The sequence below is a fragment of the Pelecanus crispus genome, chromosome 14, assembly GCF_030463565.1.
Source record: "Pelecanus crispus isolate bPelCri1 chromosome 14, bPelCri1.pri, whole genome shotgun sequence".
NCBI lineage: Eukaryota > Metazoa > Chordata > Aves > Pelecaniformes > Pelecanidae > Pelecanus > Pelecanus crispus.
In genome coordinates, this window is record NC_134656.1 from 5,761,285 (window position 1) to 5,774,751 (window position 13,467).

The window sequence follows — 13,467 nt, forward strand, 5'->3', positions numbered from 1 at the left end:
GGTATTTGTCGAATTATTACAAACACCTTTCAGACTGGTAAAAAAAGAAAAAATGTACTGGGTGCGGCACTAATCTTTCATTTGTAAGATTTGTCTTGAGGGAAATCAGTTTCATATTCTTTACAGCCACGTGACTTTATCAGAAAACCACAGTGCACAATTTTGGCGTAATTAGCGGGACCTTCTCAAATACAGCCCAGAAGAAAGCTCCGAGGGAAACAAGCACATTTCCCATCATTAGAGAAAGTCAGAGCTGAAACGGAGGTACCAGACTCTGCACAGAACAGCAGAAATCCTACCTATTTTTAGTTCACAATTCCAATAAGAAAACAGTTGGGAGTCTAATGAAAATATCTCGATGACAAATCTAATGGACTGAACACTAAAGTTACTATTTTTAAATAAAGTTCCTAATTATCTTTCAAAACAAGAAGCAATTAAGCAGCAGTGGAGCTACGGCTTCCCAAGCATCTGGTAAGGCTTGGCTCCAATCAGATTGAAACTGGGAAATGGCTCAACACCTTTCTGATCCTAAAAATTGGTTGAGGGCCAGGCTCGGGGTTTGGGTTTGTGGTTTTTTTTTTTTTTTTAGTTTAATGAAAGCAGTTCTGCTTTGACCTGTCCAGTCCTGCCTTGCCCTGTTTTTCCCTGCCCGTTCCCCAGTCACCCTCCTTACGAGCAGGGAATGCCTCCACGCAGCTGCACAATTCGCAACCTGCCCGCGCAAGGATAAGGTGAAGAGGAAGACAGAAACAGAGCTTGTAATGTCTGAAGAGAGCTGGTGAAAATGATAAACGATAACAAACTGCTTAAATGTTGAAGTGCATGGTGAAGGGCCAAGGATCTCACCTAGCTCTGAGAGAGCACAGAGGAATTCACAACATGGAACACATTGATATTTGCAAATCTACTGAACGAGCCACATAAATCACAATAAAGTGAGTTATAATCTGACACGTTCTTCATCAAGTAGCTCTTTAAAAGTAGACATTTTAATTACTGGTTCCCTTGATAACACACTGTGATAATAACAAGTATATGTTATACTTGTAACCTCACATATGACTATTCCACCCCTCACACACACTGCGCACCTTATTTTTGAAACAGACTTTTAACGATAGGGACAGAGAATCAGGGTTAGCATTGAAAATACACAGATAACATATTAATATCTACATTTTAATGTGAGACAGCAGGATCCTAGAGGCTGGAATGCCCATTTGGGGAATATATCATCTACAGTGGTAAGACAAGAGATCTCTAAATCCATCCTCTCACCCCTTCTACAAAACCACTTCATCGTGTCAAGGTTCTTGATGACATTGCAATACTTCTTGGCATTCGTACCATGAAAGATTGAACAATAACACCCTTCATTCATCTGATTTCATTTAAAACCTCAACACTATCCAAAAATCATCCAGGAGTTTTTGCAGATGTGAGCTTTTTTATTCTTTTTGAAGAGAAGACATAGCGCACCACCAATTTACAAATGGGGAAGCTAAGTTTCACCCCAGTCTGGCCTTTGATAACAAAATGTGTAGATCCTAAAGCAGTTCAGCTCTGTGGAACAGAGGTGAACAGTGAAGTTGTCCCGCAGAAACGGTGAAGAGAAGCCATTCAGGCTGAACCAAGAAAAGAACTGGGACCGAACACCTTAACTGCAAATCTGTTCTTCACGGTACACACACCGATAGGCAGTTTTTTGTTGTAAACCCACGAATCTCGGCAAAGATCACACAGCACCACCCGGCCACCTGAACCGGGCCGGCCGCGGCTCCCACCGGCGCCAGGCTCCTTCGGCAGACCCTCCTCCAGGACCCAAGGCTCCTTCCCTCCCCCAGCTGCACCGGCCTTGCTAAAGAGAGCCTCCGCCAGCTTCTACTCCGGCTGCAGTTTACGTAAGCCCTTCGGGGGGAAGGGGAACCTTGCGGAGCACCCAAGGCGCTTCACAGCCTTCACAGAAAATCTCCTGGGCAGCCAACGTTTCAAGTGTAAATTACCACGCAGGCACTCAAACCCCTCACTTGCTTAATGAATACACTACAATTTAGCTTTACTGGTGGACATCCTTCTCGGAGGCTTAATTAGTGTACCACAATACAAATACAGTTAGCGCAAAATTATATTTAACTGTAACAACTGATTTTAACGTGTCTCAGCTACAAAAATTGATGCATAATATACTACAGAGTTACCAGTTCAAAAACAGTATTTCAAATCACAAAACCTATCGACGACTTCCTGCCTACAAAATTATTCTTAATCACATGTAAAATTAGCTAGCAATTTCTTTCAGTTCATTTAGGACTTAGTTACATACTATAAAAAATACTTAAGTTCAGCTTCAATTTGATAAACTTGTTCACCTAGTATGAGCTTTATTTTTGAATTTTCAGCCTGCCCCTCCTGAAGTAAGGATTTTATGACTGCGTTCTCTGCATGCAAGCACATGGTCTCAATAAACTTTTGAGCCTGCTGGTAAATTTATACCAAATGTACCGCAGACGTCTTTGTTGGGGTCTCTCAAAAATAACAACTTCAGCAATACCTGTGAATGCAGGCAAGCACCCAGACAAAAGAAATTTAAATTGAAGCCCCCAGTGAAGGAAAGGCTTCGGTGTATCGTCAAACAGCGGAGTTCACAAGAGGGAAAGGAAGGAGAGAACGTGCAAGTCAACAGCATTGAGCGTTCCCTCTCCCTGGGACTGGCAGTGATGCATTTGCAGTGTTTCAGCCAGGGAATAATTGGGAATCGAACCTGGTGCTTTCAGTGTACCAGCAAATGTACTGGCCTCATTTCATCCTTGTATCAGCAATTTTGTGTTGCCTCCTTTCTTCCAGAACACCGTTGCTTCTAATTCCTTTTTAAAAGCAAGTCTTTAATGAGGTTTTACAATATCTTTTTAGGTCTTAGTTTGATAAAAGTATTCTCCTAATTGTCATCTTCTAATCTTGAAATGTTCCTTTTTTGCAGTGATACATCACGAGCAATTAAGAGCTCTCATAAAAAACAAAACAAAACAAAACAATACAAAAAAGAAAACAAACCAAAAACACCCAAAAAACCAACAACTCATGTTCCCAAAACTGTCACGCTTGCTGACGGCAAACATCAGAAACAGCAGAGCCCAAGGTCAGGCAAAAAGTTCCAGCAGCTACTCACCCACCAAGGGGAGTAAACTGCAAAATCCTAAGAACAGCGGTCACACCTGTTCCACGCTCACTGCTCTGGGAGCGCCCAGAGAAGCCCACCATTTCAGCAAGCCACCTCCCGCTGGAGCAGCCTTTGCTGTGGCTTCCACAGCAGCCGCCAGACCCGAGGGGTCCCCCCCGGCACGCGCCCCGCAGCCAGGCCAGCACTGCACCCCGCATCGGCTCTCCCACCACCAAATCCACCCAGGGAACTCCATTCTGGCTGTTACACAGGTAACGCAAAAATGATGCCATCGACACTGCGCTCTTTCTCGTTTCCTCAAGCATTTATTTATAGCTCGCCCTGTATTTTGCGCCTGCAGATCATCCTCCTGCGGGAGGGATTCCTAGTGAAGGCTGCTCCAGCCTGTATGAAGTCGTTTATTCTGCTTGTTTCTGTATCATATTGAAATGTTTGTTCAAATTACCGCTCAAAACAAACCTCATTCAGGGCTTTTTCTGTTTGCACAAAGGGAGGTTGCAAAAGCATGGGAGGAAAGGGCGAGTGAAAATTAATTCTCAGGAACTAATACGAGTTTTAACAGTCACTTTGATTGATTCTCAACACTCGACAGCTACGGTTTTTACACCACTACAGTAATCCAAGACCACTATACCATGAAGTCCGATACTAACAACTCAAGACGTTGTTTTGCTCTGTTTTTTAATAAAGTTATGGGAATTGTACAGTAAAACTGAGCACATTTTTTAAATTAATGGGTAAAACTTCAATAAATACAAAAGTCTAGTACACCCTAAGTGCATGACAACTTTACAGAGTTTACATAAACACAACTCCTCCTCTTAAAAATTTTAACTTCTCATCCTAAGGAATTCATTCTAACACACAGACTGACCACTGCTTGTCTTCACAAAAAACAGAGCATTTAAGAATTACCATGTACACAGTGATCTACTATTTTACTGTTTCAATTTACTCAAAGTATGTGTATTTTTTTTGAGAACTGAGATTACAGGAGAAGTTTTACCTACAAATAGGGTTATTTTTAGGGTGAATTTGTTGCACTTTCCCTACCATAAAAAAGTATATTCTGTGCCTAGCAAAAACTAAAAAAAAAAAAAAAAAAAAAAACCAAACCAAACCAACCCAGAAAAAAGGGCAATACCACCTGCAAGATCCATGTGCAGTGAAGGAAGCCAAGCAATCTTGAGCTTTCAGCAGTCACACAGCTCCGAACGCATCAAGCCTCGTCAAACGCTGGGCCTGTCTTGCAGTAAACGCACCAAGAGCGTGTGTTTGTCGGCTTTGCGCTAGTAGCCCAATCCCGTGTTTCCTACAGTAGCGAGACCCCCTCACTCCAGGACTGCGTGGCACCGCTTAAAGGGTGAAAGGCTGCTCAGCAGAACACCAAGGAATCCACACAATCAGTGCCATTTGTGAAACCTGTAGTGAATGAATTAACTCACAGTAGGAGAAACTCCATCTACTTTGAGTTCCTATGAATCCAGGCTATTGAATTTTTCTTTATCTTTACAATCATGAAAGAAAACCAAAAATGTGTAGTAATGCTATGTTAGTAGCTGCATTGAATGCTCTTGCGTAACAACGCAACATACTAATTTCTTGAATTTTTGTGCCTAGTCTGTAACACCACTGATTAATTGCTCAAAATGGATTGTGCATTGAGTCAGGACTTTGAATGCATACATGAAATCCTGTTTACTAACATATTAGTTGTTTGAAAAATACCGGTCATTTTAATTACATGGAGAATTACTTATGAAATCTCAAAAATTAAATCAACAAAGATCAATCCTACACATCTCCTTGAAGCAACTGATCTGACCCCTTCCTCAAAACATGTATTTGATTTAATGACCATATGGAAAGGATTTCAAAATCCCTCTTGATTAAAAAGCTGGAAACACTACTTTGCAAGGTGGCAACTCTTTAACTGTTTTGCATAACTAACCTCAGGTCAGTTTAGTGTTAGGTTTACACATGTATACAAATCACGCAGTTATCTGCAGAGCAAGCACCCTGCCAGTGTAGTTCACTAAGTCTCATTCTATTACAAACTTGTACCTACTGACAGAGCGAGAGACCAATACAATATTCACAGCACCTCTTCCAAAACCCTCAGCGGACAAAAGATGGTTTTTAATATATATCTAGCATATTCTCTCACATTATTAATTAATGCCACAACAAAAACTTTGAGGATGGGAAAAGGAAAGAGTGGGAAGAAATGTGGAACCTGTTGCCATTAAAAAGCAGAAATTAGTAAAAGTTTAATTAACAGAAGGTTTTGGCTTATATTCCATCTCCTGCTGTACTGCATTTCAACTCTTCCCCCACAAAAAAATTCCATTGTTTGAATTTGTACATTTGCAGAGAACAGCGCCACAAAACCAAAAGCAGACACATGGATATGTATCAGAAATACGTTGACTAAGAAGTCCAGATACTATTGTACCAAACAGACTTGAAAGCAATTACAAAAATATGCATCTGATGTTTGCTTTAAAAAAGCTCAAGATAATCTTATTTTCTCATTTTGAAATAGAAATCCTAGGGCTTATGCACATTTTGTCATTTATCTGTATTATTTGTTTAAATGTTTAAAATAATTTGGTGATGCAGCATAAGATTCTTTATCAAACACCACAGCTTGCCATTTTTACCACTAGTAACAAGGAATCTGTTATTCTCTTCAGTGAATTATTTTTAACTCTGTTAATTAACTCTATGGGTATAGGGCAACCATCAAAAAATTGGGCTACAGAACAACGTTGCAGAATTCTGAACTGTAGCCAAGTACTTTTAGTACAGAATTATCTTACAAAGCTGCATCATTCCCAGGTTTATACAGTAGTAGTTACTCATACATTTACATTATTTCTTTGATAACATCAACTTTGGTTTTAAAGCAGACTATTAAAAGAAAATATTAGCTAAGAGATACATCCTGAGTGAACTACCAACTGGACTCAACACAGTATTCTTCACCGGCTAACTAAAACATGAATGTGCTTGTTATTTAGTCCTGCCTTCATGACATGATGTGCTTTTGCCATTCAAAATGAAACTTAGCTGTCAGAGGAAAACAGCAATCTATGGAACAAATCACGTGGATGTTTACTTACGATCACAGAGGAAATTTACTATTTTATGGACAAATTTTATTTAAATAAAATGTTAACATTCCATAACATGCCAAAGTTTCAAAAATACTCTTGAGCAAGCATGTGCCTAACCTGAGCAAATTTTGTGCGTGTGAACTTGTTACTGAAAGAAATAGCTGTTGTGTGAGCAAGTGCTCCATTTGCATGTGAAAGCAAATGTAACACATTTGAGAAATGAACATCCTTAGCTCCTGCAGGCATTAGCAAATGATACACTAAAAGGCAAAGAACTGTAGATGTGGTGCTTAGGGACGTGGTTTAGTGGTGGATTTTGCAGTGCCAGGTTAACGGTTGGGCTCAATGATCTTAAAGGTCTTTTCCAACCTAAAAGATTCTATGATTCTATGAAAGTGTGACTATTTGGATGCATGACTTGGTCAAGAAAATGGGGAAGAAGTCCCAACCCAGCTTTTTCATGCTCTTCAGATCAGGTCAGCCCTGCCTCCAGCTGAAGGCAAATCTCTAATATTTGCAACCAGACATGGAAAGGAAGTTCCATCTGCAGCCAAAGGCCAGACAGGAACTGACACATTAACAGATGTGTGGAACAAAGGAGAAATAAAAGTGGTAAATGAATGAAGGTGATGGGTGCGGGGGGGTTACAAGTGGCAGAGCAAGTGAAAGTAGAGGCAGAAACTGGATTCCTGGAGCAAACAGTTAAACCCTTACACAATAATTCAGAACGACGTGGTGGGCACCACACAGACCTCAAAAGCCTGTGCTATAACTTCTTAAATTATTAGGTCTTTCTGCCATTATGGCTCATCACTTTTAGTATTTTCACTTATCACTGCTCCTAATTCGTAATACTCAAGCAAGCTATTCCAGGACACCTTTTGTTTTATCTTGCTTCATACTAGTATGTAATTTATTTTGAAGACAGAGAAGTTTATCTGGGGTTGAATGTAGCTTGAAATTATGAATTTATGATTAGCTGTGACAACAGCGGGCACATGTGTTGGATTCATAATCCATTTATTGGCTAAATTTAGGTAATCTGGTTTTCACAGCACTTGCCAGCAGGCACATCCCTGCTATCGACAGTCAACAAGAAAGGGCAGACACATGGAGTAGTTAGGTATAATTCAGCTACTTATGTATTTGGACTCCTTTTGTTGGTAGTGACTTCACTAAAGTCATGCAAAGACAAGAGTTACTGTGCTTCCCATCATCTACAGCAACCTGTTTCTACACCTAATACCCCATTGGATTGCAGAGAAAATATAACCTGGGCTGTATTTTTTTTTAATTGAAATTTAACCTTGTTTAAAATATGGTCCTTTATTCCCTCAGGCTGAAGAAGAGTAGGGAGAAGACCCTAATTCAGTTTTGCCTAAGTGCTCTGGAATAAAGTAAGGTGGGTTTTATAACCAAAACTAAGGATTAGAAATTAAATGACCTGGGTCTATTCCTTGGCTTCCCAAAGAATTCACATAGAAGTAAGGCAAGCTCATCAGTTTTACATCAGTGAAAGGGGACATGAATATTATTCTTCCTTATGGGAATGTTTAACAATATAATTGTTAATGTCCGTAAGAAGCTCATGCATGCCAGGAATATAGGCCAGGGAAATTCCTGTCCTGTTGAATGTGAATACGCAGACAGAGCTTGCAGAGCTGGAGGAGACAAGAGCAACTACTCTGCCAAAATCACATCGAGTGGAAAGAAAGTAAAAAGAAAAAAGAAAAAAAAAGTAATAAATAATATGAACAAGAAACCAGACTAACAGTAGCACCACTGATAAATCAGCCACTATTTAAAAAGGTGAGACTTTCAGCAAACGCACTTTATTACATGATCCATGAAGGGAACTTTGTCATGAAGTGAAATCAACATGGAAGAAAATCATTAAGTGCTCAGATTGGGGCTCTTAATTGCTCTCTACAAGTCAGCAAATCCAGAAATAAAACACACCATAAATCTTAATAAAAATATAAAGAATTTACCACCCATAACAAATTAGAAATTAAAAAAACAACGCGTCCACATCTGGTGATCCTTTAGCAGCCCTGCACAGCAGTCAGCTAATGGTTGCACTCCCCCCCTTTCTTTGATAAGTATTTTAAAAACAAACATTTTAAAAAATACTTCTCATAAAACTCTTCTGGAGCAGCCTGGCACGGTTTCAAGCTATCAAAGCGGCTCTGCTGGTGCTGAAGTTCGAGAAACGCGACTCTGCACCTAGAGCAGCCACCTCGCCGTGCTTTCTCCTTCCCCGAAATGGCAGGCGGCAGGAGAAAAGCCGGCGCGGCCGGCGGCAGGAAATAGCGTGAGAATGGGCTCCCTCATGCTACTTCCAGCCCTTCCTGATATTGGAGGGTGTGAAATGGGTTGCAAAGACTGTCTCTCACATTATTTCCTTTTCCACCCCAGCCAAAACCAGGAAGCGCCAGCTAGGAGATACGCAGAGAAAGCATAACATAAAATGAAGCACAAAATCAAATTGGCTAACTAAAGCAAAAATTCAAGGATCTGTGGGCACAGCCTAACATTAGCAAGCCTAGAAAAAGCACTACGAGGCTCACGTACCCAGGCTTTGCTTTTGATTTGCTGTACAGCTAAGCCAAAGACTACTGACATCAAAGCAATTTTCTTCAGGACATCCACAGACTCTGGGTCAGACCTTACAGGACGGCACTGGCATCCTTCGTGCCACAAACGGCACGTTCCTATGGGAGAGATCCTACTTACTCTGACTACTCTGTTGTGTATTTGTGAGGCTTTAAGAACAGAGCCCCTCAAATGAAAACAGAGGCAGAAGTACTAGCAACAACAGCACTTCACAGAGATCATGTTTGTTTCTATTTGACAGAAGGCATATATTTGACAGACAGGTCTTGGCACATTGCAGTGGAAATGGCTCCTATAGTCTTAATATTAAGTAATATATTCTATATAAAATGCAATCCTGTGCCTTCAGGGAAGAAATATGAAGGATGGTAAATCATTTGTTTATGACCATTTGGGGTTTTCTATATTCTAGACACTTCTGCGTTCTTCTGTTTATTATTAGCCAAGAGCGGTATCACATGGCAGCTTCAATACAAACATTCCTTCTCTTCTGTATACATCCCCACAAGACGCAAGAGCAATGAAATCTGGTCTCCTCATAGATAATGCTCCCTCCTCCCAGCTAAAATACATTCCTCTCAGAGAGAAACCGGTGACAACCTCACAGACCATGCTGTTCTAAAAGCAGAACTGAAACTAGTTACTTAGCAAGTCCAGTTAAGAAAAGGGAAACAGCCTCCTTTCCCTTCTCTGCCCCTCAAGGCTGGAAAATACGCCTAGGCAGGAAGTACAGTAAGGCTCACGATGAGCAGAGGCAGCTACTCTTTCAAAATGAACAGGGTTCCTCCAAAGTGACATTATCATTTCGCCGGCGAGCTTGAGGATAAAGGGCAGGATACGAGGGGGTGTCCCCAGCAGATGAGGTTACTGCCCAGGCCTCCCAGCTTCACACCTCCAAAGATCACACCTGCAGTTAGACGGAGGGTACCTGTGGCTTTTGGTAAAGTCATCTTGCCTGAGGCAATGCAACCAGGAACTTGGTGGACCAACGATAATAGTGCATATTAATGTTAACTTCTTATGGGGAGACACTGAAAAAATTGTAGCGAGTCAGCAGGGAGTACTGTAGTATTTGAAGTTACTGCTCAGGAGCAGGTGAAAAATACCATTTCCAGACTCTGAACATCCACATTTGAGTTAGGTAGATGCAACACGTTAGGTTGAGAATTGTATTTGTTCCCACTTTCCTGGGAAAGCACAAGCAGCAGAAAGTGGCTTTCCCCTGCCCTTTGTTCATCTAGGAGAGCTCCTGACTAGTTCCCTTCTTTCCTCAGTGCAAACTCTGCGAGAGTTCAAGCCTCCATCTCCCCACCATCTTTCTTTTCCAGATGCTCCAGCATCCAGCAGCTATGCCATGCAGTCCTCACCTCTGCAAAGACCTTCTGCTGGCCTGCAGCTAAGCTGCCTACACGGAGAACCGGTCTGCATCCCTGGCAAGCAGAAGTGTCCAAGTGGCACTGTCGAGCAGAGGGGAACTAGGTAAGCCCTAGGCAGTGCCTCACTGCCACCATCGCACCGTTACCAAAAGATGGACATAAGAGGAGGGAAAGGACTTGTGCCAGTTCCCAGAAGCCAGCAGGCAGGGTGGCGGGTGCTGCCGCAGCCCGCTGCCTGCAACAGCTGCCACACAGCAGACCACAAGCCCTGCAACGTGCCCGCTCCCCGAGGACAGGCGACACAGCAGCCCCTGACCTCTGCCAGATCCCTGAAGAAGCTCTGCACACATTTCATTTGGATAGCAACATTTCTGAAAGCCAAACAAAGCCCTGTAACATACACATTCCTCACTGTTCCCTGCTAAAAGACAGACAAAATTGATTTTTAAACACTTGGCACAATCTCCTTGCAAAGCTTCCTATATATAACTGTGTCACTTCCAAGGGTGAAAAAAACCCTTCCTTTTTAAAACAAAGCAGAACGTTAAATGAGCCCATACCAAGACAAACTTTACACTAAGCAATTCACACTTCAAAAAATGACAGTTTAAAAAAAATTTAAAATTTTACAACTATAAAAAGTTAATTTTTGTGAACAAGAAACATTGTTCCGAATTTTAAAGTAATTCACCGAACAAAGAATCCATTAATATTTAAGAATTTATTCAACTTTCAAGAGCAAGAAGGGATTTTTGGACTGATCTTGAAAGAGAAAAGCCACTTTTCTGCCTTCCATTTTAAGTATGCCTTTCTTGTTTCAAACAGGGACTTCAAAAGGGGAAAGTGTTTAGAACCCAAGACTCTTCTCTGAAAAACCTGAAAACTCAACATGGTTTGCTCATCTTTCTCTTTTAATTTCTATTAGTCCTAACGACAGTAACTTGCACATTCAAATTAAAAAAGTCTTCCCTTAATAAATCTCAGCTACATTTTATATTTTGCCCTTGCTACTTTTTTGGGTTTTTTTAGAGTGTGCTCACCAGGTTAATTTCAAAGTATCAATCACGTCAGATTTTACAGGAAGTAATTTTTGTCAGGTCCCTTGAAAATTTAGTATGATAAAAAACAAGTTCAGAATGTCAAAGTGATGTTAACCTCCAAGCAAACATTTTGCTACTAAAAAACTCTTACTTTGCATATTCTATTATTAAAAACAACACCACTGAACAAACAAAAATGACAGAAAGGACAAGAACTACCAAAACTAACTATTAGAAAGCTCCTTCTGCAAGAAAATAATGTCACATATTTTACTATTAAATTGAATAAGTATTAGAATTATGGAATATTTTTAGAAGGAGACAGCAATAGTAGCTTAGGGGAAGAAAAAAAAAAAATCTGTAATTTGTCAGCAATGTACAAGGTTTATTTTGGGCTCAACAGCCCATGACGTAGACTTAAGTGTTCCACTAGATGGAGCAGGACGGTAAAACCACCATGAAGGCCATCCCCCTTGCTGACCCATGAAAAAGTCAATCTCCAGCAATCAGGGATGATAAGAAAAAGCTTTCTTCTTTGCATTCAGGGCAGAACACAATTTGTTCGTCTTCCAACAAAGGGCAACACAAAACCCCTTAGTCCTCAACAATATTTACTTCTTCCCATCATAGAAGCTGACTATGAACAAACACTAACCAGAAACAAACAGATAACCAAACACTATCAGAAACAAAACTAGGTTTTCACCATTTCTATTGGCTTTACACTAGAAAGACAAAATTTACTGGATAGTTGTCAGAAAATGAAAATATTGTAGTATTTTTCATTTTGTAGCAACTGAGCAACTGAACTTGCAAAAAGATGCATGCCAAATGATCAAACATTAGTCACCTAATGCAAAAGACATCGCTACACATCAAACAAATTCACACTAGAAACAATGGCAAAACTTCAAAGAGGCTCCTGAAGACCTGGAGCTGTGCAAGTCATAGTAAAATAATCTCCCTGGTCTCTTTTCAAACAGAGCTAATTGCTGATTTACCTTTAATTCTACCTAAACAAACAAAAAAGAACCTTACAAATTTTATTTCATCAAATATTCTTTAAGAGATGCAGTAGTAGATAAACCGCAGTTGTCCATCATCATGTGAAATGAGAAACCTGCATTTCCTTGACCCTTCTCCAAAAGAAATAGAGAGAGTATAAACTAAGAAAGAACAGTTTCAACCACTAATATTCCAAATTTAAGTCCTGCAATTCTTGAGTATTCACAATAAAAATACCAGGAATGGTCACAATGATCACAAACATCTTGTCATAAAAAATTCTGAGCCATACTATAATGCTATATATGATAAACAACAGCAAACATGCAGCAGTTTCTCATGTCAATACTAATTATCACAGTGGTATAAACAGCAGAAGAGAATGAATCATTCTCAGATATGTGCATGAAGGCACACAAGCACAAGTCTTGGTGACTGATCACACGCTGCTGCCCATGATTGTTGCTGCCATCGCTTTGTTTTCAGATAAATAAACTGTGCGAAAAACAAAAGCTACAAACACGGGCATGTTTCATACCAACGTACTTTCCAACTTATTCAAGCTTGCTGCAGTATCTGAAGCTGTCATTTGGAAAGGAACTGGTCTAAGTGGAAGAAGCAGGAAATTTGGTCTTTGAGACAATACAATTGTCCACTGCATTAAGGTGTCAGCCTGTATTAAGACCATTTGAAAGCATCTGCAAGGTTTTCAATATAGACATTATTGCTAACTGAATGCCAGTTTTTCCTACCTCTCTGAATAGCTGATTACCAAGAATTTACTATGTAGCATACACTCCACTTCCAAGGTAGGAAAAGTAAGCATCAGGACCATCCAAATCACTGTCATTAACATTCAATAAAACAGTTTGTGTATTGTAGTCAATATCCAACAGAATAGAAACAATACTTACTACTGTGCACAATCAATCAGTTGATATTCATTAGATCTCTCATAGCAGGCTTTCACACCTTCATCTTGCCAAAGTGTTTTTGTATGTTCATAAAACTCCTGAAAGAGTAAAACCAGTATTAGCAAAATGGATTATATATGAAGAGAATTGAGAAATGGTAACTTATCATTACCACTGTAATGAACGGTCAATGGTAGCATATTTAACAAAAAACTT

At 40.2% G+C, this 13,467-nt stretch overlaps 1 protein-coding gene across 5 annotated transcripts in view; it reads right to left on the minus strand.

Annotated features, from left to right (window-relative positions):
* GNAS (GNAS complex locus) overlaps positions 1 to 13,467 on the minus strand; it is a 161,915-nt gene that overhangs the window by 25,787 nt on the left and 122,661 nt on the right. For all 5 annotated transcript variants that reach the window (XM_075721426.1, XM_075721427.1, XM_075721428.1 and 2 more), the window contains one exon: positions 13,252 to 13,349. In XM_075721426.1, the coding sequence (XP_075577541.1) occupies positions 13,252 to 13,349 (98 nt within the window). The remainder of the gene's footprint in view (positions 1 to 13,251; positions 13,350 to 13,467) is intronic.